At 38.6% G+C, this 27,927-nt stretch overlaps 1 protein-coding gene across 2 annotated transcripts in view; it reads right to left on the reverse strand.

The window, feature by feature from the left end:
* Positions 1-156: 156 nt before the first annotated feature.
* The window catches only part of LOC117406873 (glypican-6-like), a 250,708-nt gene continuing 222,937 nt past the window's right edge, over positions 157-27,927 (reverse strand). For both annotated transcript variants that reach the window (XM_034011241.3, XM_034011240.3), the window contains 3 exons: positions 9,304-9,440; positions 6,894-7,069; positions 157-4,610 (listed from right to left, as the gene is read on the reverse strand). In XM_034011241.3, coding sequence (XP_033867132.1) covers positions 4,405-4,610; positions 6,894-7,069; positions 9,304-9,440 — 519 coding nt within the window. In that variant the 3' untranslated portion in view covers positions 157-4,404. The remainder of the gene's footprint in view (positions 4,611-6,893; positions 7,070-9,303; positions 9,441-27,927) is intronic.

The raw sequence follows: 27,927 nt of genomic DNA on the forward strand, positions 1-27,927 counted from the left end.
GTTCAGATATTTACCACACACAGCGCCTTAGTAAACCATGCTGCCTTTCAGTTTTGCAGCTGCAGATTGGTAGCATTATGAAAAAAAGCTAAAATTCTTAAAAGGTTGACATGAAAACTTCTTTATGTAAACCATATAAAAACACTAGTCAGCAAGTTGACTATTTCAATTCATGTTTTATTAGCACACCTCCAATTTTATATAGTTCTGTTACAAGAAAAAGTAACCAAATGCAAACCATTGTAATAAAAACAAAAATAATAGTAAGGTAGTTTGCAAGGAGTGTAAAATATGTTTTTGTTTACAATAACATGTGTTAAACTGTTTTGAAACACCTTTCAAGATTTTTTTCTTGTTGATGTAAACAGACAGAGTCAGTTCTTTTTACATAAAACACCGAGTTGGAATAATTTAAAAGTACAAAATAAATGACACTGTGTGATTTTTACAGCAAAAGCAAAACCTTTGTCAACTGTATCAGCCGTACTGACAATAGTTACACAATGAGATGGAGAAGCTGCAACACCATTACAGGAAAATATTTTATTTAAAGCAGATGAGTACATTAACTTCTTTTCTTAAGCACTTGCTTGATGGAGATTCACAAATCACAAATTGTTCTTTAAATCCCACAGTGTAATAATAATATCTATCCATCTGTATAAAATGTTTTATTTCCAATAAATGTAGACCTTAACTCAAATGAAAGGACTTGCTCTGTGAAACTATATATTATTGATAACTCAACATAAGTTAAATAAAGCATAAAGTCAGTTAAAATATAAAACAAACATGCAAGCTACAGTCAGCGAAGAATAAATGCTTTTGTTCTGATGCTGGAGTTATGTATATACGTAATGTATTCCCTATTGATGGCTTTTACTATCTGTAACAAAAGTTGGAACATGACAAAGTACTGTATATTACCTTAACACCATTATACTAGCTATAAGCCTTTATAAAAGTTTCCTAATCACTGCCACTTTTGAAACATGAGGCCCATAACAAATGATTAATTTACTTTTCTGTTTGCTTTCATTTTAGAAGGGTCTGCTTTAGTGATATTAACTTGTTTACTCCAATACCTGCTCTCCTCACAATTGCTGTAGCCATGAAAATTCTCACGAGTGCATTCAAGCTTTACCCAGTTGTCGCTGGCACTTAAGTTTCTCATTTCCAGCCCTGCTAGCTTTTTAAGCTTCACGGAACTTGAGCCTTGATTTCTACCATGTGCACGGCAGCAGCAGATTTAGCACTGTACCCCCAGCCCTCCTCCCTTTACTGACCTCTAATTTTTTTTTACTGACCTCTTCCACAAGTTCATTTTCACTTGTGCCTCAGGCCTCGAAACTGCATAGCACAATACTGTGTTGCACAATATTGTTTTATGCCATCTCCAAATGACTATCAATCCCATACCTGCTACTGCAAACTAATACTGAATATAACTTTCCAAACAACTTGCTAAAACCAAAAGCATTTTGGAAAATATACATATACAGCCTATCGTCCGTCCTTCTAATGGTTAATTGAAGAAGCCTGCATTTATGTTTTGTTTGGTATAATGCAACACAGAGAAAATAGCTAAAATAATACATTGGGAAGCTTTGTTATACCGCATATAGATTTGGAAAAATATGTATTATGATTGGCAACTGAAATTAAAATAAACCTAGAATATTGCAGAGTGTTTAAGCAATGGGCTGCTGACTATTTGTTCACTGATGTACAGGCCCGTTTTTACTATGTGAACCACATAGAATCTGATGGAACCCCACTAGGGACAAAATACTCTAAATGTAATTTGTAATTACAGTAGATTAAATAATTAATAGTGCCTTATCAGAATAAGTGGCAAAGCGGAAAACAGATTATTATTATTATTATTATTATTATTATTTATTATTAATAATAATATTATTAATAATAATATTATACAGGGAGGGTGTGTGGTCCAGTGGTTAAAGAAAAGGGCTTGTAACCAGGAGGTCCCCGGTTCAAATCCCACCTCAGCCACTGACTCATTGTGTGACCCTGAGCAAGTCACTTAACCTCCTTGTGCTCCGTCTTTCGGGTGAGATGTAATTGTAAGTGACTCTGCAGCTGATGCATAGTTCACACACCCTAGTCTCTGTAAGTCGCCTTGGATAAAGGCGTCTGTTAAATAAACAAATAATAATAATAATACAATTTAAATGTAGGCATACAATTCAGACAATGTAGTCATGATCTGACTCAGGATATAAATTAAAACCCAAATGAAATGTACTGCTGGGGTATCCAGCAAACAGCTTCCTTATTCTGAAGCTCAGCAGATGACAAATGAGTCTCAAGTTAAGCATCCTGATCGAGCACTGTGTACAAACCTTTCCATCACTCTTTACTGTGGGATTTCTTATATAGTCTTTATGAGTTTCAGAAAAATTTAGAACCCCAACTTCTGAAAACGGGTAAGGCAATGCATACCAAGCAAAACACTGGCTTCTATTAAAAAAAAACAAAAAAAAAACTCCTTATGTTAAATTATGTGTAATAATATCTATTTAGGTTATTTTGTGATAAATGTGATTGTAGTACTAAACAAAAACAGCATAAAATGGGCTACAATGTAAGATGTAGTGTTTTTTTTATCTTCGTGTATTTACACGTAGGAGTGTAGTGCCATGGGCACATTGAATGTAGCTGACAAACACTTGAATCATTAAGCTTTTGATCCTGAATTGAGGTGGTTGTTACTTGAATCCCAACATCCTGACTCATTCCTCATATTTACTGAATCTTTGTCACTGAGGCAGAATGTGTTGTTGGGTGCATTTAACACCCTGAGAACATGAAACCGGCCAGGTCCTCACTGTGTCTGAGCAGCCTAAAGGGATTATCTATCCCTTTGGCATGAGCAGCTGAGAAGTTATAATGATATCTATTGGATGGAGGATTGAAAGGACACCAGAAAAACAAGAGGAGCCTGAAGGAGTTTAGCATGTGCAATAAAAAAAAGAAAAAAAAAAAGAAAAAAACGGTTGACAAAACACCTTGCATGTTTACAGACATGTCAACCCTGAGCTAATAGATACAATTTCGTAAAATCTGTGATTATAAAAATAGATGATTAATACTAAGACTAAAGAAGAGAAATACATTGTTTTGCTCCTAGTTGTTAACTCAGAAGCAAAATCCCTCTTTAAAAAATACATGTGTTAAAAGGATATCCTATGTAATAGCAATATGAACCATTGTATGAGCATATTTTCTCTATAGATATAATGCATTTTTTTTTTCTTTTTGTAGAGAAGATACAGTGGATCAGATTCAAATAGTGTACAGTGCTTCAGTTAACACGGGTGTAAAGCCAACTCCTGGGTTCTGGTACGCCTGACATGCTAAGCATGCCCAACACACATGGCTTAAAGTCCTAAGGCAGGACATTTACTGCCTATCAATTTCATACGATCAGTAATTGCTAGATTAGTAAAAACCTGTATACTTAAAAAGTACTTTTTTTTTTATGAAACACAACCAGTACAAAACAACTCTGTATGGTCTGCATCTAAAAGAAACACAACGCAGTCATTCCCAGAGCTTTGAAGAGATATGAGCAATCTGTACTAATGATCCAGTAGGACTTTAAAAATATACATTCATACTTTAAAAACTCTTAATAGAAATGGGGGAAAGAAAAGAAAAAATGACTGTCAAATGTTGCCCACCTGTTGCATTTTTTTTTCTTCATATTTGCATATGGTCAACCACTTTGACCAATAAGAAAATACAGACTAACACTAAAAATCAAAAATACCCCCCCCCCCCCCCCCTTAAAAATATAAAAAAGTGACTTTTTTTTTTAAAGTCTCATAAGGGAGATAAACTGAAAAGAGTGCTCAATTAAAAGTAAAATGATAAGAAGCCTTATCTTCAATAGGCAACACCCTTTATTAAAAATGCGATCTTTCCAATTTCATATTAACTGTTTGGCTTAAGGGATCCTTAGTAATAGGTTGCTCTTCTCATAAGATTTCCTTCTAAATGGATTCTCACAGTGGTTTGTTTTGTTTGGTGGGGGGGTGGGGGACCTCTGTAAAATGGAAACTGAGTCCGGACTTAAGTCTCCGTGACATCTCTTCACTTTTTTACTGTATGAAAGAAAAGAAAAAATAGATTTAAAGTAAAATCTTGGACAGTATGTTGTTCTTCAGTACAGCATCTTCAGAAAGCTCTGGAGAAGGAGTAAGCAGTTTGGCATAAGCTGCTTCAAGATGGCACCAAGCATTCTTTGGAAAAGGGGAAGCAGGTTACGATACTGCGCTCTCCATTTCAGAACTCTTTTAATTGCCAAGGTGTAGTCATGTGTCCAACATGAACAAAACAGCAAGGCCTGCTGTCTGTCCATCAGCACGGTCACCAGCATTATCTCAATGGTCTCTGCAGTGCGAAGATCGTGCAGAGAAGGAACACAGTGAGTACCAGGGAATGGCTCGGCTTGGGGGCTGAAGCCTTTGTTTCAGCAAATCTGTCCACGACGACAGTGGGGGCTTTTGTGCTGATAACTTCAAACTCAGGGATGCACATCTCAGTGCAGCCACTGCCGCTTCCTGACCCACTGCCTTCATCACCTGCGCAAAGCAACAACACAGGGAATGATTTAGAACACATCTGCGTATTTTTTATTTATCTATCTCAGCAGTGTTAATGAAGTGCATCCTTCAAACTACAGATTAAAGACTTAAAAATCATCACTCTGATTAATACCATCCAGACTGAAGCTGAAGTAAATAAGTACTAAAGTGAAAATAATTCCAGTGCTTAATGAACGTTCATGGAGTGTTTCATCTGAATTTTACCACAGTTGTCAATGGAGAATTGTTTTGCTGTTAGGAGGAAGCACGGTGATAAGATGTGATGTCACAGTGAGGTTTCCCATAGAGAACCCATACATTTTCTTTATCAGCTAGTTTTTAGTTGACCTTGAATTAAAAGTTAATCCATATTTTATACTGTTTATCCATATTTTATACCAGTGATTCCAGGGCAAGTTATCCTGATTTTATATATATATATACATACAGTACTGTGCAAAAGTTTTAGGCAGGTATGAAAAAATGCTGTCAAGTGAGAATGCTTTCAAAAATAGACATGTTAATAGTTTATATTTATCAATTAACAAAATGCAAAGTGAGTGAACAGAAGAAAAATCTACATCAAATCAATATTTGGTGTGACCACCCTTTGCCTTCAAAACAACATCAATTCTTCTAGGTACACTTGCACACAGTTTTTGAAGGAACTCGGCAGGTAGGTTGGCCCAAACATCTTGGAGAACTAACCACAGTTTTTCTGTGGATTTAGGCAGCCTCAGTTGCTTCTCTCTCTTCATGTAATCCCAGACAGACTCTCTGATGTTGAGATCAGGGCTCTGTGGGGGCCATACCATCACTTCCAGGACTCCTTGTTCTTCTTTACGCTGAAGATAGTTCTTAATGACTTTTGCTGTATGTTTGGGGTCGTTGTCATGCTGCAGAATAAATTTGGGGCCAATCAGATGCCTCCCTGATGGTATTGCATGATGGATAAGTATCTGCCTGTACTTCTCAGCATTGAGGAGACCATTAATTCTGACCAAATCCCCAACTCCATTTGCAGAAATGCAGCCCCAAACTTGCAAGGAACCTCCACCATGCTTCACTGTTGCCTGCAGACACTCATTCGTGTACCGCTCTCCAGCCCTTCGGCGAACAAACTGCCTTCTGCTACAGCCAAATATTTCAAATTTTGACTCATCAGTCCAGAGCACCTGCTGCCATTTTTCTTCAGCCCAGTTCCTGTGTTTTCGTGCATAGTTGAGTCGCTTGGCCTTGTTTCCACGTCGGAGGTATGGCTTTTTGGCCGCAAGTCTTCCATGAAGGCCACTTCTGACCAGACTTCTCCGGACAGTAGATGGGTGTACCAGGGTCCCACTGTTTTCTGCCAATTCTGAGCTGATGGCACTGCTGGACATCTTCCGATTGCGAAGGGAAGTAAGCATGATGTGTCTCTCATCTGCTGTAGTAAGTTTCCTTGGCCGACCACTGCGTCTAAGGTCCTCAATGTTGCCCGTTTCTTTGTGCTTCTTCAAAAGAGCTTGGACAGCACATCTGGAAACCCCTGTCTGCCTTGAAATTTCTGCCTGGGAGAGACCTTGCTGATGCAGTATAACTACCTTGTGTCTTGTTGCTGTGCTCAATCTTGCCATGGTGTATGACTTTTGACAGTAAACTGTCTTCAGCAACCTCGCCTTGTTAGCTGAATTTGGCTGTTCCTCACCCAGTTTTATTCCTCCTACACAGCTGTTTCTGTTTCAGTTAATGATTGTGTTTCAACCTACATATTGAATTGATGATCATTAGCACCTGTTTGGTATAATTGTATAATCATACACCTGGCTATATGCCTACAAAATCCCTGACTTTGTGCAAGTGTACCTAGAAGAATTGATGCTGTTTTGAAGGCAAAGGGTGGTCACACCAAATATGGATTTGATTTAGATTTTTCTTCTGTTCACTCACTTTGCATTTAGTTAATTGATAAATCTAATCTATTAACATGTCTATTTTTGAAAGCATTCTTACTTTACAGCATTTTTTCACAACTGCCTAAAACTTTTGCACAGTACTGTGTGTGTATATATATATATATATATATATATATATGAATTCTCTGAGACTATTGCTATTAGGGAAGCAGAACCTGTTTGAGGAGACACATGTTGTATATACCCGTGGAAAGTGGAAGGCAAGTTGTATCACTAAACCATTTGTGCACCAGTACCAGTACATATATTGCAATTACTTTAAAAGTTACTTTATCATGCCTGGTACCCAGGTGATGAAGTCTGTCTATTGATGGTATGAGTTACTTACTTGCGTCTTGAAAATTGACATCGTTTCCATTATATGCATTCCTCAGTTTGTTTGTCATTACTCGGAGTGCCATGATCTGCTGACGAATGAAAGTGTCTGGTCTTGTGATGTCTACTTCAACTTCAGGGTTATTAATCTGGTTTGTCAGGCCATTGTTCATGACTTCAGGCAAGTACCTGCAAGGTACAATGAATACAATAAAATAAAAGTTTATGTACATATACAGATTCTTAGTAATAAAATAGAAATTGATTTCTCCCATATATTATTAACAAAGCTCAAAATGAATTGCAATCCAGTTTAACTACACACTGCATATTACTATCTATGAGCAAACTGCCTCTTTCAAAAACAGCTAAAGCAAAGTTACCTGAAACAGGCAGTTCATACTTTAAGAATAAGGGTTGACATAATGCTGTTCTAATTACTTAGAGTGGTACCATGAGTTGATGTGAACTCATGGTAGGAGACATGCAGTAGGCTGGCAACACCGATCCTGGGGTACTGTTCCATTTCAGGTTTCATTAATTAGGTAGTCTAGGACTTGGTCAGAAGGTTTGTTTGGTTCAGCTTAATTAATAAGGACTTGGCTGAAACAAAGATCTCAACTGGAAGTGACAAGGTTACCATCCCCTGCCCTAGACCTCCAGCAGAAAATCAAAGAAAGTGAAAGTTTCTGAATTCAATGCTCAAAGATTGTGTTACTGACTATTGTGGTCTGGGCAGTTGAATACATAAACACTGTGGACTCCTGTTGTACAAACTGGACAAGTTACCATTCTGTTAATGTGCACGAAAGCTGATGCCAGCTACGTAATTATCAATGTCTGTGCAAATTAGACTAGAGCTTGCCAACATTCCACATCCTGAAGCAGAACTCCAGGCAAGGGCTCTTAGTTCTTTTCTATATTATCTTTATTACCAAATCAGGTCACTGAAGTGCATTTAGGATGAAGTAAGTTTACAATGGTTACAGTTCATTTTCAAATAGTGTATGGTCCCAAGGATTTTTTAAAATAATAATAATAATAATAATAATAATAATAATAATAATAATAATAATTATTATTATTATTATTATTATTATTATTATTATTATTATTATTATTATTAATAATAATAATAATAATAATAATAATAATAATAATAATAATAATAATAATAATTATATGCTATACAGCCATGGATACTTGAAATCTAGAACAAATGAATTTGTAATTGGAAAAACAAGTGGCCCTTGCAATGGTTTTGGATGGAACAACTCAATTTTCAGCTTCAGCATCAAGCCTGTCTTAAATAGAATTAGCCATACGTACATGGATTTTTGGTTCTGCATTGGAACTCAGTTTGACAAGTTAACAATATACAGCATACAGTAGTCAACATGTTGTATATATAGTTGAATGAGGGGTAATAACATCTTGAATGAATTTGTGGGGTTACCATATGACTCCATGTTCACTGGGACAATTCAGGCTTTTTAACTCCAATGCATTCTGGTAAGTGTAGTCCTGCTTCTCTTAAATAAAAGAAACAAGTAAAACACAGCAGAATGCATTGCGATGTGAGTTAAAAAAATCCTGAACTTTCCCAAACTGTGGCAGTGAATATGGAGTCATATGGTAACCTTACCTCTGTGGTGCACAAATTATAGAATATTATGCTACATATTGTGAATTTAATGTGGTTCCGTTTTACAAGGCCACACCACAAATTTATTAGGCATCACTTAATGCCTGGGATGCATACATGATCTTTCACCAGACTTACACAGGTTAGATCAGCAAAGTGTCTGTAAGAGCCAGCACCATCTAGAACAGCTACTGTTAGTGACAGAAATCCATAGATGACTTGCAATGACACCAAGACTTTGCTGATCACTTTTCTTATTTACTGTATATTAAATGTATATGGCGAAAAATAATCTGTCCACTAAAAAGAGATGCTCCTATCATATAGAAAGATAAAATATGAGAATTTAATATGGAGCTATAGTTAGGAAAACACTGAACAGTTAACTTTCTGCAAAAGCTGATTTTGTATGTTTTTATGTCTTTTTTACTTTTCACCCTGTGCACGTTTCATTGTAAACACCTTAATCGTATCTCTCTTCGACTGGCCTATTTTAAGACTCAATCAATATTGGGCACCATTTTGAAAAAAAAAATTCTCAGGGTGGGGGTGGCAGCATTATAAAAATAACAAGAAATAACCCAGAACAATAAATAACTTATTCCATTGTTGACAGTTATATATACTGTGGGTTTTCCTTTCACAAAAATATGTAGCAAAGATTTTGCAATTGCCTCAGAAATAAAGGTAATAATGTGCTTCTGGCCAATGTTGATGGGAAGCCTGTTTTTCTGATTTGTGCTCGCATTGGCTCCAGATTGACAAGTCTATGCCTCACCTGCCCTTCGTGTGCCCATTCCAGCATTCCTCTTCATCAGATCTGTCACCTGTCACCTTGACATCACTGCAGATGCTGTCAGGTAATGTGGACCAGAACTTTTTGGACTTCTTCAGTTTTTCTTTAATATCAACAACCTAAAACAAGAAACAAAATAGGAGCAAAATTACTTCAGTCTGATATTACAATTAGCATTGAGAAATGAAAATAAATGACTCAAGACAGACATTTGACAAACAGTAGAGGATGCTTCTAATTTTAAATGAATCATTCAGCTGGCACTGACTTATCAGCAATTAACAGTTTAGTGCTAAGCCAGAGAATGAGGCCAGAAAAACAAAAAAATCTAATTGCCACCCACATTTCATTCAGATAAATGCTGATGGACATCACAGAACTAAACAACATACAAAGTGCAAAAACTGTGAGTCAAACATAAAAAACAACTTTTCATCCTGCTCTCTATATGCTACACATAATGCATGAATTTCTTGTTATCAATAAATTCATGCATTTTATACGTCATGTCTCTCCTAGGGCTATCACTACCTGTAAAAATGCTTGATCAAATACAAATGTAAAAACAAGACAATCTAAAGATGCAAAAAAATGTCTTTTATTTATTTTTTTTGCTAATGGGGGGAAAAACCAATTATATTATAATTATATAACACAACACATTTCTGGACCTTTGGTGGCTGATATATTTCTTTCTGCTGCAAGAAATATTGATTCAAAAGGGTTAAAAAAAATATCTGACTGCTGTAGGTGGCTGACCTAGTTTGTCTATACCAGGTTGTGCCACTGCTTGCAATACAAATCCCTTATGCAGTCAGTGGATTCGGGAGGAGGTAGGTGGAATCTTAATTAGTTACATTGTTTTGAAGTGTCATAACCACCCAGAACAGTTAAATTGCATGGTTTGAGAGGTGTTCAAGACATGTTACCTTCTGTAAGTGACTTCTAAATCTCCGGTTTAAGGAGATGCAGTATTTTTAAGCGCGTCATGTTCCTGGGATAATTATTGTATTTAGCACAACATACTGGAAAGCAGCATAAGGTATATTTTAATTAAGCATAGGAAACACATGATGGCATTTAAATTACATTTCATGAATGCAAATAGCCCTTTAGCGCTTAATTCCATGCCATTAGCACTTTCTGGGTTGTCATGTTTTTTCAATTATCAGTAAAAAAAAAAAAAAAAAAAAAGGTGACTATAATGTGACAGGGCAGGTCAATGTCACCTTGTGGAGCCAGAGTAAAAAAAAGGCAGAAATAATGAGTCACATAACAAAAAAGGCCTAAGCATATAAAGTGGATGCACCTAAAACAAGAACAGCAATAAATGTAACAAAGTAACTGCTGAGAATTATTTTTCACAGGTCACAGAGAACAGAACCAGGGGCCACAGGTGGAAGCTGAAGCTGTTGAAGCAGAGACCATTGGATCCTTCAAGAATAGACTGGATGCTGTCATGAACAATACTGTATAACCCTCTCTGTCACCATAATAAGACCTTTAGCTAGCTGCCTGGAGGAAGGGTGGTCTGTTTAGCCAAGGATTCCAAGAGGTTTCATACTAACTAAATGGTTAGGGATTATTTGTTTTTCCTCTCCTGAGTGCGAACGGATCACGCTTGCATTAAGCGAGCGAGCATAGGTGGGCCTTATAGCCTTTTCTTGTTCTAGAATTTCTTATGTTCTTATGTTCAGAAATACCAACAGAAAGATCATGTGCCTGCGCCCTAATGTTTAGCTCTGACATATTTATTCACGTTCCAGAGTACCAAGCTTTTAAAGAGTACTATTCCCCATCAACGACGCTCTGCTTATTTGAATCAGAATACAAAATAAATGACTTATTTCACAGCTAGTGGGAAAAATGAATTTGGAAAAAACAACTTGGTATTACTGAGAAATTACATCATGGCAAGTTATCTATAATTGGTTCAATTTTCTCTCTTGTTGCTCAAATAAATATTGCATGGAAATAAAGTCAAATTGAAGTGCTTTATTTTACCTTGAACACTTGAAAGTAGAAAAACTCATATCTATCTTTTATCTCACATACATTTATTTAAATACATTCTAGTAAATACACTGAAGGCTTATGCATTTACTGACAAGCTGAAGCTTTATGGATACTGCCCTTAGTAGTGTTGATTAGGGTGAATAATGAGATTTAAAAAGGTGCTAGCCAATTCTTTCAAATCCATTTCTCATATATTTTTTTTTTTTAGTTTTGTTGAAATATTACTGTTTTATTGTGCTGAGAATCACATAGGCCATGCTGGTAGTACTGATAGTGATTTTAAAACCTTTGTGATCACTCCTATAAAGGTAACAAAATGTAACTGCTTGCTTCTCCACTAGATGGTGGTACTGTTTTATCTTGAATTTTTTAAAACCATTCAAAATATTTTATAATGGAAAGCTGTTTAATAATTGCTGCAATAATATATATACTGTCAGTAAGACTGTTAAAGCAAGCTAGGATGTAGATATCTCTGACATTCTGTACAATGAGATGAGAAATGCTAGGGTCATTTTGCAGGAGCAATGCTTTTCCCATCATTTCATACACTAATCACTATTTACCATGCTTGCTGTTATTTGTCATTCTATACTATGCTTTACCATGGGGTACACTGATACTGAAGAAGACAAAGTCTGGCTAACTGAGACAGATTTAAACCTTTTGATACATTTCCAAACAGAAGTCTGACTGCAGTATCTTGGTCTATGAACAGCAAACATCCTTTTTTTCCTTTGGTCTCTGTGTTATCTCACATGGTAAATCAGACTGCTTCACTATCCCCCACTGAAACTACTACAGCAAATGGAAGGCCCCAAAACTGAAATGTGGACAACTTTTCAAGACCAGCCTATACCAAAGTATTTAAAAAGCACTGATTTATATATAAAACTGGTCCAGCACAAAGCATCCTAAACCAATAGTACTAAGTAAAAGCTAAATCACAAAACAAAAGCCAAGAAAAACGAAATACATTAAAGCACAGCAACGGTGCGGCAAAGAACACTGAACCATGGCAAAAAGTGCAAATTTGATATGGCACATCCTAAAGGGTGGTGAAAATGGTTAAAGGAAAGTTTCGATCTGCCCTCCTGTGCAGAATGTAAATAAATATGTATTATATAGAGAGGAAAACAATAATCTGTTGGGGATGGCTCCCTGAGACCTGACCCCTAGCGTGAGTCTTCCACCTGACAGAGAGAGTGCTGATCTAATGCATGCTGACCTTGATGCTCTGCACTTCCCACTAGCAGACAATAAGAGCAATTAACATTAACATTTGAAAAGGAATGCTCAGCAGGTGGGTGCAACAGGAGAACCTCAGGTCTGCTTCCTCGGTGGGAAACACATTTTTATTCATTTTTAACAGCTCGGTGGGAAACACATTTTTTTTTTTCATTTTTAACAGATACACAGTGTCTGCTGTTGTTGTTGCCTCTATTTTATTTAAAAGGATTTAAAGCTACATCGCTTGAAACATTTTACCATGTATGGTATTGATATGCTTTACCAGGTGAACTGATGTAAATAATTTTGACAGCCTTTGAATGAACCCACAATCCCATATTTCCTGTAAAGTGGCTAGAAGAGATGTATTCACATATTGGCACAGTTCTGGTTCACAGCTGTGCATATTTATTATTTTAAAGGGCGATTCTCTTGCGATCCATTTCTGACACAAAGAAAAAAACAAATTCTTGTGTTACTTTCAGAATGGAGACACAGTCCTGAACTTCACTACACAAGGGGAACAACTCTGATCACCGCTATCAATACATTTCAGAAGATAGCCACAGTTACCATTATAACCACGCTTACATTCTAGTTTGAAGAGGGCATTAGGAAACAGCTCATTTTCAACACATGGAAACTTTAATAGTGAGTCCAGATGCTATCAAACTATATACCTCTGCCCAGGAACGTATGCAGGCATATAAGTAAATCCATAAATCTAAGGAGCACTGAAGTCATATTTAGAGGAACAAACGGAAATCAGTTATACATCAATGTAAGTGCAGACCTCAATCTGGACTTGAGAAGCCAACATGGCCAAGTCAATGTTCATGAGTACAATGTATGGACTTTGTGTTTTTACTTTGTCTTGTTCAGCAGCATCCCCGCGGGAATGACTGGATCATATAGAAGTTCCTAGTACATTTACGGGACAGTGGATGAACAAAGAATCATTTCATTATAATTTGTACCTGCCAATGCCATTTAGTTTTTGACCTTTCACTATTTATCTCTTGTTAATGTGCAAGATATGACCACCCTGCTTCTGGCTACAATTAGGATTTAAAAGTTAACCACTAAAACGATTGTAATAAAATCAAATAAAAAATCTTTTGTGATCAGAAAGGCGAACAAGTGAAACAGTTTTACACACCAAGAGACAGCTCTAAGCAACCTTGTATCTTGTGGACGGATGAGCTTTTGAAACCATGGTAGAAATTCCACAATAGAATGAATCCAGAACAAACCAAATGCTTTGAGTGTCAGAAGCTGGTGCCATTCACTAGGGGTTTAGGTAGAACATTATTTCAGTTATGGTGAGTTCAGTGAACCAAGGGAACTGGGCGACTTTTAATGAAAAGCTTCTCAAGCCAGGTTGGATTTACTTTTATATTAGTGAAGAGAATAGCATACCCAAATCTCTAATGTTATGATCATAAACACAATTGCAATGCACACATAACCAGCACTGTCTGTAGCTGAGACCAAAAGAATAGAGCATACAGCACTGACAGGTGGCAGGGGGAGGAAGAGGGAAGGTAGTAAGCGAGTGACAATACATGTAGAAACATGTGACCTCAAATAGACAGGACTGTACAATTAGGGGGGTATCTGTTGACCTGTTTCATCAACTTTAGCAAGCTTTTATTATTATGATTTGTTTCTTAGCAAATGCCCTTATCCTTACAATTGTTACAAGATATCACATTATTTTACATACAATTAAATTATTTTTTTTACACATTATTTTTACATACAATTACCCATTTATTCAGTTGTGTTTTACTGGAGCAATCTAGGTACCTTGCTCAAGGGTACAGCAGCAGTATCCCCCACCTGGGATTGAACCTACGACCCACTGGTCAAGAGTCCAGAGCCCTAACCACTACTCCACACTACTGCTGTTATTTAAAATAATAATAATAATAATAATAATAATAATAATAATAATAATAATAATTATTATTATTATTATTATTATTATTTATTTATATATATATATATATATATATATATATATATATATATATATATATATATATATATATATATATATATATATATATATATATATATAGTACATGGATGAAGGCTATATTTGCATCTTGAGCCATTCTAAAAAAAAGGCATAATACCACAGTAGTGACGTCAAAAAGTGATAATTCCTCTAGAGGAAAATATACTTTAACTTTGACCCATTCGACTCCTCGAGACCATCACTTTCAATTCAAACACAAAATGTCTCGTTTTCAATGTCTCGTCAACACCCACAGTACAGAAATGTTCATTAATGATCAACAAAATGAGAATACGTTTAAAAAAAAAAAAAGATGTAAAGCTGGTACATTTGTATTTGTATCTCAGAGAAACAGTAGGAACGGATAATGACATAGAACGTCTGTACAGCACTGAAACACTACGTTAAAAAAAAAACTGTACTGCTGAACCTCGTCTTCTTTAATATTAGCATCACGAGGGTATCCATGTGTTATAAAAAATAATAGATGGGCCTCTTCAGGGATGTCACAGAAACCCTAGATGAAATTATTTTCCTGTAACTCACTGAAGCCCATCTATTATACTCTCTCACTCTCTCTCTCTCTCTCTCTCTCTCTCTCTCTCTCTCTCTCCCAGTATTTTTGAAGCTCAGAAGTTTAAAGCACCCTTAGGGCTCTCAAACATGTCTTCTCTGTAAGTTCAGCTGACCCAGTATATGTAAGAAACACATCAGTATGAAATATCACAGTGAACAAATACGCTATTTCTTCCTATCACAGTGGGAACACTGTTTTCTAAATGGCACTAGAAGTATTTGTAATGTCATTATAGTTGCCACACTGAGTTTAATATGACCGGTTCCTTTTGTACCTATGGGGAAGTGAATTAACAAATAATCATTTTATTACAATTTGTACCTGTGAATGCTAATTTCTTTGCTCCTTGTTAATGTGCTAGATAAAGTATTAGCACCCTGCTTTTGGATACAGTTAGGACTTACAAGTTAACCACTGAGTGGGCAGTGTTAATAAAACAACAATAATACATATTTGTGATCAGAACGCTCATTAAAAAGAAATAATGAACAGTACTAGTATGACCTTTTTTTAAATCTGCACTACTTATGTATTTAGTTTTCTTTCCTGTTACAGCATCGTGAATTAGTCAGACCAGCATATGCACAATCAACAACATCTTTCTATCCATGGTTTTTCTTTAAAGATGAGTAGCAGACATGTGGCCTTGGGAGCGATCCTGTAATCACATTCTGTCTGCTGAAACAGTGCTAAAATGAAAAGATGCTTGGAAATGGTGATGCAGCTGCTTTGTGTTTATCCATACCAGATTTTATTTTCAACGTGCCCATAAAGTTGCCAAGATCAAAATGATTGCACCTCCAACAGCACAGCACAGCCTCCTAATAGCATGATGGGGCGTCCAGCAACTATACCAATAATGCTATGACCTCCAAGAGATGGTGTTCCTTGACGGTTCTTTCCTTGCCTAGCTTCAGAAATGTTAAGTGAAAGCTCTGTAAAACATATAGATGCAATATCTAGATAGCACAGGGATTACAGTAATGCCTCCAGAACTGGGGCTGTTAATTGGATTGTCTGAATAATCAGATTACAACTATAAAATAGTTTCCATGTGTTCTAAAAAGGAATAAACTACACCTTTACATTTAAATATATAACATACAAGTACCACATTTTATTTAATAAATACCACCTATACCATATAATAGATAGATATTATATAACATATAACATATGTAGGCTTGCTACTTTTCGATTGTAATCGGTAAAGCTTGTTAAACGTCGAATTCCCCAAAAATATGAGTTCGACTGAAATATATTTATATAGGATAAACGTCGTAAAACCACTTGCTATTTTTTTTTTTTTTTTTACCAAAAATAATCATTTAGAAATCATCTCGTCTGTGTAGTTTTTATACTTGTTGATACATTGAAAAAACTGCTCACCAGTTAATATATTATAATATTATAACATACAGAGTGCTGGTTAACACATTTTCTATGACCACAAGGTAGAAAAGCATTGCACACAAGACAGGTTACCAGGGAGACTGTTCAGACAATATATGTGTTTGGATAATGAAAGTTTGAATAACTGAAGTTTGACTGCGCTTGAATATATAGCTCCCAAAAAGGTGTTCAGACTTGAGTCAATTCCCAGGTTTGTTAGGTGATAATAATAGGAAAACCTTACAGCCAGCCGAGTGGAAAGCAAAGCTGCTGCAATTTAAGCAGAACAACTGTGTTTTAAAAATACAGGTATTGATTTTCAAGAAGGATAAACAGAAAACATGATGGCTCCACATGGGTAGTACCCTCTTCGCGAGGAAAATCTTAACCAACTGTGGACTTTGTCCTTTTTAATGATGTATCATGGGTAATTGTTGTGTAAAGTCCTTTATTTCCAAAGGCAACACATTACTACCCCCGTCCCCATGTATTTATTATCTTTTGGTTCTTTGCTTGTTGTTTATATTTTAATTTGACACTCAAATGTTATAAGTAAAAATGTTATAGATCTAAAATGGCCTGATGGCAGCTAGGCCAGTTTTGTCTTTGAAATATCTGCATAATCTAAACATACATGTTAGATCCCTGACAATATTGCTATTGCTAATTTCAAAAACATGGTAAGCATTCTTTTAAGACACAATACCTTTTTGGTGTGCAAATGTCATTCATTGTTGAGGCTTTTTGAACTGTCAATGGTGACTATGTTTTCCATTCTCAATCAGGTTAAGGAATCTTCAATTTCTCAGCACATTCTTCAGAATGTATCTGAGGCTAGAGACAGGATTTCCATCAGCTGCTATCGAATGTATATACAGTAGCTTTCCTAATTTGTTTTGATGCCTCTTGAGGTTAAAATGTCTGTCTGTTTTGTGTTCTTTCCTTGGCATGGAAATGCATTGCAATAAACAGGAGACCAATAGTCTGCTATTAAATGCCATATTTCCAAATAATATAAAAGCGCTTTCTTCTATGTCTTGACAGATTTGTTTTGTGGTTTTAAAACACTGTCTAGTTTGAATATGGGGTTTTAGTGTGTTTATTTAATTACTTTCATATGCTTTTGAAAAGAACGGTACTGGTAATAATATAACTAGAAAATTTCTGCAGTTGGCACAATCGGACGTTATTCCTTTTCTAAACCCATTAAGTTACTAAGTGATTTTCTTGTTTTGTCAAATTCCATTCCTTTTGAAATGGAATGATACAGTATCTTGAAAACCTTTTAAATGGCTTCTTGTTGGGATAAATCCTTTTGTATTGTTCTTTCTATCAAGGCTTTGAAATCATTATTTCTGAAATCAAGGGTTAATGCTAAAACAAATTGATTGTGAAAAGAACTTTGAAAGAGAACAAACTAATATCTGGTGTCTAGACTGAATGGTCCTATATCTACTAAAGTTTTATTTTTATTTTTTTCTAAAATTTTTGTACCACGCACAAATTGGACTCCTGCAGCTATAGTAACCATAACCAGTAACTAATCTTTATTTCCAATAAGTTGCTGGTTACACTGCTAGAGTACAATGGTGGCTACTTCTCCTGCCCAACGGCTTTATCACCAGTCAAAATGCATAGCTGATATGAGGCTCTAACTTGTCCGCTTGGACTATTGCCATCCAGCGGAAATGTATAAAACCAATAACAGAATCAGGCCCGATGTCTTTATAATCAACTGGGTCATGAGCAACTTTGAAACCCTGCCAAGTCTTTCTACCTAAATTTGAGCCTGATTTGATTTACTGAATTGAACTAGTTTGTGCCAGTTAACACTATTGATGCCCTGACACTTTTGCAGTTATTGCTGCCAAAAAAAGAAACCTAACAGAGGATCTAATTACATTGGCTGTGGAAGAAATAAAGAAGAATACGTAGAATGAAGCACTAAGTTGTATAACATGTTTGGTATTGGTCTAAAGAAGGAATGTGCTCTTTTTTAGTCTCTTCACAATCCTAATAATGGTCCAAAGATTCCAAATAACTCATTATGCATTTTGCATCAGTTAATAGTCTTAAGGAAAATGAAATGATAGCCCAAGGGAATTAATGCACTCAGTACATACCATAAGTGCTAATTTCAACACCAATGTCAAAACCACATTTTTTCTCATCTCAGTGATAAAATACAGACTGGGCCAAACTGTTTTCTGAGTAATACAGCTAGTACTAACAGCCCTTTTAGAGAAAATCAAATGGGATACACCAGCAAAATTCAGATACTTTCACAAAAGCCTTTCACAACGCTGAAGCCTTTCACCAACAAGATGAGCTGGATGGTTTACCCTCAGTGAACACGGCCCTGCATCACACAGATAGCACATACTTGGAGCTGGTCGCCCTCTTCATCTTTAAATGAGAGGGCACATGATGGGTGGGCATCGGGACTGCATTGTTCATGTACTCTGTAAAAAGAAACTCCATCAAAAGCATGTTTACAGGTCAAAGTGGAAAATCTCACTTCACTTGCGAGCTACATTTGCTATCCCTTCCCCATTGGTAATTAGAGAGAGCTTGAGTTTCCAGTGCTGCCAGTGTAGCAGCATCTCCTACGATCAAGCCCAATCCATATTGCAAAAGCAAAGTAGCCCCAAACAATCGGTGAGAAGCTGATGTTATTACCTGTCTGCGGACATAGTTGAGGATATTGCAATGTAAGGAGGCTGCACAAAAGGTCCAATGTGTTCCACTGTCAAATAATACTGTGCCAAGCAAAGACTAATTCAAAACATGTCAGATGACTCCTGCATTTGATTGATTCAGTGAGTATTCTGTATTCATGTGGATGAACTTTGATTTACAATTTAAGGCAGCAGTATTAAGTTAGGTCTGCATCAGTTTTCCAAAAGCAGTTTTAGTAGCCATAGATACACGTTGTAAGTGTGATTCGAACTTTATCTATTACATGTTTTTTACATTCTCAATCCTGAACCCCTCATCAGTTTTACTCCCAAGGCGGTATATTGATTGTTTCAAAATACATAATATAATAAATAATGAATTGGTAGCAGGCCTATCGCTGTCGATCAATTAATACAGTACTTGGTTGCAGTAGGTGCAGAGTAAACACTTTGTATGAATCTCTACTTTTATCCTTTTAGTTATGGATGACCCTTTAAACAAATGAAAATCGAAGAGATCCAATCACTGAAATATGCAAGCCCCGTATCTGTCTGTGACTGGCAAATAAGTACTTATAATGCACTTAATATAAACTGAGTTTTATTACTTGAGGCTACATATTCATTAATCTCCATGGTTAATACAAAGTTAAATGACTATTTTAGGATCAGCCACTAATTGAGCTGGGCAGAAGACACAGGAAAGAGTCACGTTGTTATGACTACACTTCCTATATTTACATTTACAGAAAATGCAACAAATCGATTTATATTATCATTAATTCTTAATGCATAATTATCATTATTATTATTATTATTATTATTTATTTCTTAGCAGACGCCCTTATACAGGGCGACTTACAATCGCAAGCAAATACAAATACATTCAAGTGTTACAATACAAGTAATACAATAAGAGCAAGAAATACAATAATTTTTGTTCAAGTGTGACAAACCACAATTCAATAATACAGCAGATAATAGTGATAGTTACATCAGGATATGATTAAATAGTGATAGTTACATCAGGATATGATTAAGTACAAAATACTACCGGTTAAACACTTGGCAGATTACAATATTCTGAAGTACAGGATTAAATGCAGTAAAATAGGGGGCAGATAAGAGCAAAATAAAGCACATTTAAATGAAGGGTGATAGACATCTGTAGGAAGGTCGTTCCACCACTGCGGAGCAAAGGTGGAGAAGGAGCGGGCTCGGGAGGCAGGGGAGCGTAGCGGAGGTACAGCCAGTCTTCTAGTGCAGGCGGAGCGGAGAGGTCGAGTGGGGGTGTAGGGAGAGATGAGGGTCTGGAGGTAGCTGGGTGCAGTCTGGTCAAGGCATCTGTAGGCTAGAACAAGAGTCTTGAACTGGATGCGAGCGGTGATCGGGAGCCAGTGGAGTGAGCGGAGTATTGGAGTAGCGTGGGCGAAGCGAGGCAGGGAGAACACCAGGCGGGCAGCAGAGTTCTGGATGAGCTGGAGCGGACGGGTGGCGGACGCAGGGAGGCCAGCCAGGAGGGAGTTGCAGTAGTCTAGGCGGGAGAGTACCAGGGCCTGGACCAGGAGCTGGGTAGCATAGTTGGTGAGGAAGGGTCAGATTCTTCGGATGTTGCTCAGGAAGAATCAGCAAGTGCGTGCCAGAGTGGAGATGTGCTGGGAATAAGAGAGGCAGGGGTCCAGGGTGACTCCAAGGTTCTTAGCGGAGGAAGAGGGAGAGAGTGTGGTAGATTCCAGAGGAACAGAGATAGAGAGATCAGAGGAGGGGGAGGAGGAGGGAAAGAAAAGGAGGTCAGATTTAGAGAGGTTGAGTTTGAGGTCATGCGAGTGCATCCAGGAGGAAATAGCAGACAGGGACCTTCTTTATACTGCAGGCATGTGTAAGGGGTGGATTAAAATGTGGTGTATCATGATTCATGTCTCATTGTCGTATTTTAGACACAGAGTTCATGTAACCCATTCAAGGAAATGCCTCAAACTGAACATTTAAAACACATACCAGAATATACCTTGCATGCAGGAAGGTTGATTGAATTTCACTATGGACAGAGGAATAGTGCAGCCTCTGTACTTTTTGATTGAACCTGTCACTTGCCAATTTAATTTATACCCCATGACATGACAGATGGCTTGGGCCCTCTGTTTATTTACTTTTCTTGCACAAATAAAACTAAATGAGAGTGAAACAAAACTCCCAAATGAAACGCCTACCTCCTATATTTCTCTCTTAAACGACACTTTGTCTGGGTCAATGTATTCTCTTTTATAATGTCAATTACAAATGCAGTATTCAAACCCTGAATAACTCAGCAGTGAGGCAATGCAGCTCATCTTATTGCCTTTAATTTAATAACCAGCAGCCACTCAGAGCAGTGAAATAAAGAATATCGATGAAATAGTTTCAAGTTTGTGACTCTGATTTGCCAGGGGCAAAGACTTGACAAGTTGTTGAATGATAAGATGATTACACTTTGTTTTTTTTCCTTTGTGCTGTTCAGATTATCAAGGTTAACACAATGATCCCCTGAATGCCCAAGCATGCCCCCGAGCAGACTGCTTGCTCTCCTTTTAAACCCCGCACCTGGGCCTAATTTCCTAATAGCCCAGGTGCGGATGATAATTAATAAAACAATTAAACAAAACAATAAGACAATTAAGAAATCAATTAGAAAATCAAATGAAACAATAAAGCAACACAAATCAAAACGGTGCATTTCTATTGCAGGGAGGTTTTAACCCCCTCCCTGCTGTCTCTCACAACCCTCTATCTCACATATCCCCCCCCTTGTCTTTACAAGACACAGGCCACGAGACGGCCACCTCCTCCCCTAAAACACAACCACCCACCCTCAAGTCCATAAACGTCCTTTCTTGCCCTCTTCCACGGGCAGGCTTGAGGGTGGATCGGTCCACATCCCGGCTCAGCCAGGTAAGGACCGCGCACCGGCGACAAGGGGACCCCACGGTTCGACAGGGGCGACCGGAGCGTAGACCGTGGCACTGGAGGATGCAGCAGTGGACAGAGATCTTCCCCTGGGAACCGGCGCAGTGATATCCGATCACCCAGGGGAAGCGAAGCAGCGAACAGGGGGAGCGACAGCGACGTCTGGCAGCAGCCCAGCGACGTCTGGGTGCTCGGGGAGAGCGGAGCAGGGACCCAGGGGCAAAGCTGTGGCCAGTGCTGCAGACTCCTGGGCTCTAGGTCCAACGCAGGAAGGTCCGGGAAGACCGGCCGGGTGTCCTGGAGCAAGGAGTGAGGGACTGGACGCAGCAGCGCCGGACTGGACCGTAGGGGTGGTGGTCGGGGCTCTGGTGGAGATGTGCGTTCCCCCTCCTCCCCGGGCTCCAGAAGCAGCGGCTCCTCCCCTCTGGGCTCTGGGAGCGGCAGCTCCTCCCCTCTGGGCTCTGGCAGCGGCAGCTCCTCCCCTCTGGGCTCTGGCAGCGGCAGCTCCTCCCCTCTGGGCTCTGGCAGCGGCAGCTCCTCCCCTCTGGGCTCTGGCAGCGGCAGCTCCTCCCCTCTGGGCTCCGGCAGCGGCAGCTCCTCCCCTCTGGGCTCCGGCAGCGGCAGCTCCTCCCCTCTGGGCTCCGGCAGCGGCAGCTCCTCCCCTCTGGGCTCCGGCAGCGGCGGCTCCTCCCCTCTGGGCTCCGGCAGCGGCGGCTCCTCCCCTCTGGGCTCCGGCAGCGGCGGCTCCTCCCCTCTGGGCTCCGGCAGCGGCGGCTCCTCCCCTCTGGGCTCCGGCAGCGGCGGCTCCTCCCCTCTGGGCTCTGGCAGCGGCGGCTCCTCCCCTCTGGGCTCCGGCAGCGGCGGCTCCTCCCCTCTGGGCTCCGGCAGCGGCGGCTCCTCCCCTCTGGGCTCCGGAAGCGGCGGCTCCTCCCCTCTGGGCTCCGGCAGCGGCGGCTCCTCCCCTCTGGGCTCTGGCGGTGGCAGCTCCTCCCTTTCTGGCTCTGGCAGCGGCGGCTTCTCCCCCTCTGGCTCGGGAGCCTGCGGAGTTACGCTAGCCTGCTCCCACTTTTGGAGTAACAGCTCCAATTCGGTTGGCTCCCTTCTCTTCACTGGGGCCAACCCCATCTCTCTCTCCCATCTCCCAAGTTGCTCTCTCTGAGCAACAGCCTTCTTCGTAATCTGCTCGATCAGGAACAACAAATCCATCTTCTGGGTCTTAGGGGCGCCCACACTCTCTGCCACCATATGTGAAAGGACTACACCTACTCGGGTTCGTTGCCCCTTTAAAAATACGACCCAGGACACTCAAATGGATTTTTTCAGCGCGGTTGCGCTATTTTTTTAATAAACACAAACGTAACACAAAGCACACAAAATAAACACCTAGCTCTTTCTGAGCACTAACTACACACGCAGGAACCTAACTATCACAGGACGGCTAAGCCGTTTCCCTGTTCCACAAAACTTAACCACACAGGTTTGCACTGTACCTTTTTCCTCGGGACTGCCAGGAAGCAGAGCACTCCTTTCTGCCTCCTTCTCTTTAGCAGCCCCCGAGCAGACTGCTTGCTCTCCTTTTAAACCCCGCACCTGGACCTAATTTCCAATAGCGCCCAGGTGCGGATGATAATTAATAATAAAACAATTAAACAATTAAACAAAACAATAAGACAATTAAGAAATCAATTAGAAAATCAAATGAAACAATAAAGCAACACAAATCAAAACGGTGCATTTCTATAGCAGGGAGGTTTTAACCCCCTCCCTGCTGTCTCTCACAACCCTCCATCTTACAATATATATATATATATATATATATATATATATATATATATATATATATATATATATATATATATATATAATCAATTAGGAATTAGCCAGTAGGTGCAGGTATTTTATCAACATGTCGAATAATGCTGATTTCATAAATAATGCAAAAGACACAACACTTGTCAGTAAATGGATGATAATTGGGTTTGATTTAAAATATGTATACAAGCAGTGCCCGATCCATGCAGCAATTTAGACATTAAAAGAAAAGCTGAAAAAAAATATTGTTATTTTTATTATGTGATTTATATTTTTGTGCAGAGCAATGAATAGTACAGCTATGGCCAAAAGTTTTGCATCACAAATTTTACTCATAAAGTCAAATTAAACCTAATTAATAATGTTACGTTAACACATTGAATTATATACCGATTTGTAGTTTTCCATATACTTAACAAAAAACTGACAACAATTAAAAAATATGACATTTCGAAACCTAACATGAAATACTGTGCTACTACTATGGCTTCCAGTAGACCTTTGCTATATACTGTTGTAGTTTCTTCGATTACATGATGTTAAATAAAAGATCTAAATTATGTTCATGAAGTTTTTTTTATTTTTTATTAATGTCTCAATCCTAAAATTCTAGGAGATACAAAGCTTTTGTCAATAGCTGTACAGCAGGTGTAAGATGTGTGATTGGTTTTGAATACAGATATTAATGTTTCCGAATGAAAGTGATCACAACAAGACCACAGAAGCCTGATCTTTCCATTACACATCTGTAAGTCACTGGACTATTCAAAGATTCTACAGTGTGGTCCAATTCGAATCTGCAGTGTGTATTCCTCTGAACTGATGGGCGAGCTATAGAATTCTCCAGCTTCCTTTTGGCATGCAAGTATTTTCTTCAGTGCTGCTGTATAACATTGTATGGAATTGGCATAAAAGCAATCTTCTGCTATTCTCTATTCTTTCTGTCATCTCCTGTGCACAATGTATCTTGTCTTATCTTCAGAAACCGATTAACTTTGATTTCATTTTAATTTGCTCCCTCCCTTTCTTGCGCCTGACTAATAACAATGTGGTTTGCAATTATGCTTTAATCGCAAGCAAAAGTGCATGGGTAGAACCTACTCAGCGACTGAAAAAATAGGTGTTGGTTTTACAGACTGCAGTGCAAACCATTTTAAATTGCATGAGCTGTGCAAGTTTTGCCCTCATGAATTGAGGGAGAGGCTTTCTATTGACTTGTTACAACAAACAAAAGAAGAATCTGAAATACCACTAACAAAAGGATGAGTAACATTTTCAGTTAGGTTTTTTTGTTTTTCTGTCCTAAATATACAAAGCTAATTTTAACTCCTTTAAAAAGGTTAAAATGTTGTAAATATACTTCACTTTCCATATTGCAGACATAAAAAAGTACCACACGGGCTGAACAACATGACTGCCTTTAAAACTACTGCCATAACATTATCAACTCAATATGGGCCACCATATTCCCACATCCTATACCAGGTCAGGGGTTCATAGATCCCGCTGTTTGAGATAGCAGACGCGAAGTTTGATAGAGCTATTGCTGTTTTTTTTAACTAGTGCTGTTTATTTTACGGCTATTTCTGTCATAGTAATTTTCCTTTTTGATTAAAAAAAAAGATACCTTGGGCAGTCTCTTAAAAAACACAATGCAATAAACTACATCAATACAGGGAAAGCCTACTGGAATAGAAATGTTAACAATTGAGGCCCACATTTATAAAGGGGAAAAACCGACCGCAAAAAGCCACGTAATGTGCGTGTTCAGTACGGCCGCACTCAGCGTCAAAATAACAAGCTATTTTATAATTAATTAGGTAAAGCAGACGATTCTGCAATCAACCAATTTAAATACCCCTCACCGCAATTAGCGGTGGAAAATTACACACCTCTCACAATAAATAGCGGGTTTGGGTCAACCCTGCGTGTGTGGGCTACACATTCCATAAGAAAATGAATGGCACACAAAGACCTCAGCCTGGTACTAGCCATGGTGATGAGGATGCTGAGAAGCGAAAACTGAAATTTACCAATAATATTAGTTCAACTTCTTATTTTGTATAGAATAATTCCAGGCATATAGACTGTTCAAACTTCAGATACAACACGTTTTATTTACTTACATCCATGGCAGTCAAACGGGTGGATAATCCTTCCATTGTTGTATAGCAATATGTTCAGCAACAATACAGCTTCATACGAACAGTCTTCAGTTTAACTTATATCTTCTTATGCAGTTACAACTCACCATGCAGCCACCCAAGAGCTACAGCGTCGGAGGACAACGCAGCTCTCGGGCAGCTTACAGGCAAGCCCGCAGGTGCCCGGCCAGACTACAGGGGTCGCTGGTGAGCGGTGAGCCGAGGACACCCTGGCCGACCTAACCCTCCCTCTCCCCGGGCGACGCTCGCCCCATGGAAGCTCCCGTCCTCGGTCGACAAAGAAATAGCCTGGACTCAAACTCACAATGTCCAGATTATAGGGCACATACTGCACTCCACGTGGAGCGCCTTTACTGGATGCGCCACTCCAGAGCCCCTTTATTTTATTTTATTTTTTAATCACACATCACATTTTTCACTCAAGATACAAAAGGTACTTATTATCTAAAGGAAATGTGTCATTGCGGTAATTTCCTACAGCAGCTAAGCTCAACTGACACATCTGTGTAAGAAGACTGTGCCCTTTGGTTTGACCTTCACTTATCAGAGCTTATCACTTATCACCCAGTGTACAGTATCCCACCCTTTAAAACCTGCTACTACAGAGTGCCCCCCGAAGGTAAGATATAATACCTGGTTATGATTGCATATCAGCCATCAGCGGTCAAAAACAGTCTGATGTGTAAAGACTTTAAAATTGCCTGGTGATTCATAAACGCTCAAAGGTGGTCAATTGGATATGTTCTCTGGGGACTTCTAAAGATGTCAACAGGGGTGAAAAAGATTACTGGTACATTTAGAACAAGAGCAGCCTTTTACAGTTTAAAACAAAGGTTTATCAGCAAGTAAGGGTTTTATTACACCTCCCATTTCTCTTCTGTTTTACAAGGGTTGTTGAGTGAAGAGGTTGTGACTGTCAAGTTTTAACTGCCAGTTTCAGCCCATTACACTCTCCTCATCACTTTTCAATTGGCTTCGAGACATTTGAGATTGTGACATGAACCTTTAACTAAGCTATGACTGTTCTTTGATGGTTGACTTTCTCATCTCAGTCCCATCACGAAGCAGGTGCAGTCCACTACAGAGACTGGCAATCAGCATGATGTGAAAACTGGAAGTTAAAAAAGCCCACATTAACACTTCTGTTATCTGTGGAAAAATGTAACAGGTTTTTCAAAAACTGTTAATGATCTGCTTCACCCCGCCCCCAAGCCAGACTGACCCTCTATAAATACAGAAATAATAGATGATCGGATCCCTGAAACAAATGTACAAAGCAGCTTTTATTTATCAGTTGGAGAACAGAACAAGTTGCATCTCTCCTGTTCCTGTCTGCTACTGAATTTATTGTCAAATTGCCCTTGCAACAGGCTGAAATTGTTTCCATTTGCAGAACTTTATTATGGCTGGCAGAGAACAGAGTAATGGGTATTTGCACATCAAGTGGTGGAAATCTGAAACAATTTAAAACTTCACCATACCCAAATAATCAAATTTTGCAAGCTTGTTGGTAACCGTAACTGACCGATTAGTGCCATATTTCAGATTTCACAGTTGAATAATTTCAGAGGAAATAAAGATATTGAAAATCTTCACCATAGCAGCAGAAATGACTGAAATGTAAATAGACTGTCTTTGACGGGCCATGTGTTTTAAGACCTTTGAATGACACCCACTGCAGATTTAGGAGTGTGTTAATTATCTTTCCTCAATATTTAATATTTTCTGTTTTCTGAAACACTTTAACTGATAAATCTTAAATTTGGCACA

Source organism: Acipenser ruthenus, chromosome 8 (assembly GCF_902713425.1).
Source record: "Acipenser ruthenus chromosome 8, fAciRut3.2 maternal haplotype, whole genome shotgun sequence".
NCBI lineage: Eukaryota > Metazoa > Chordata > Actinopteri > Acipenseriformes > Acipenseridae > Acipenser > Acipenser ruthenus.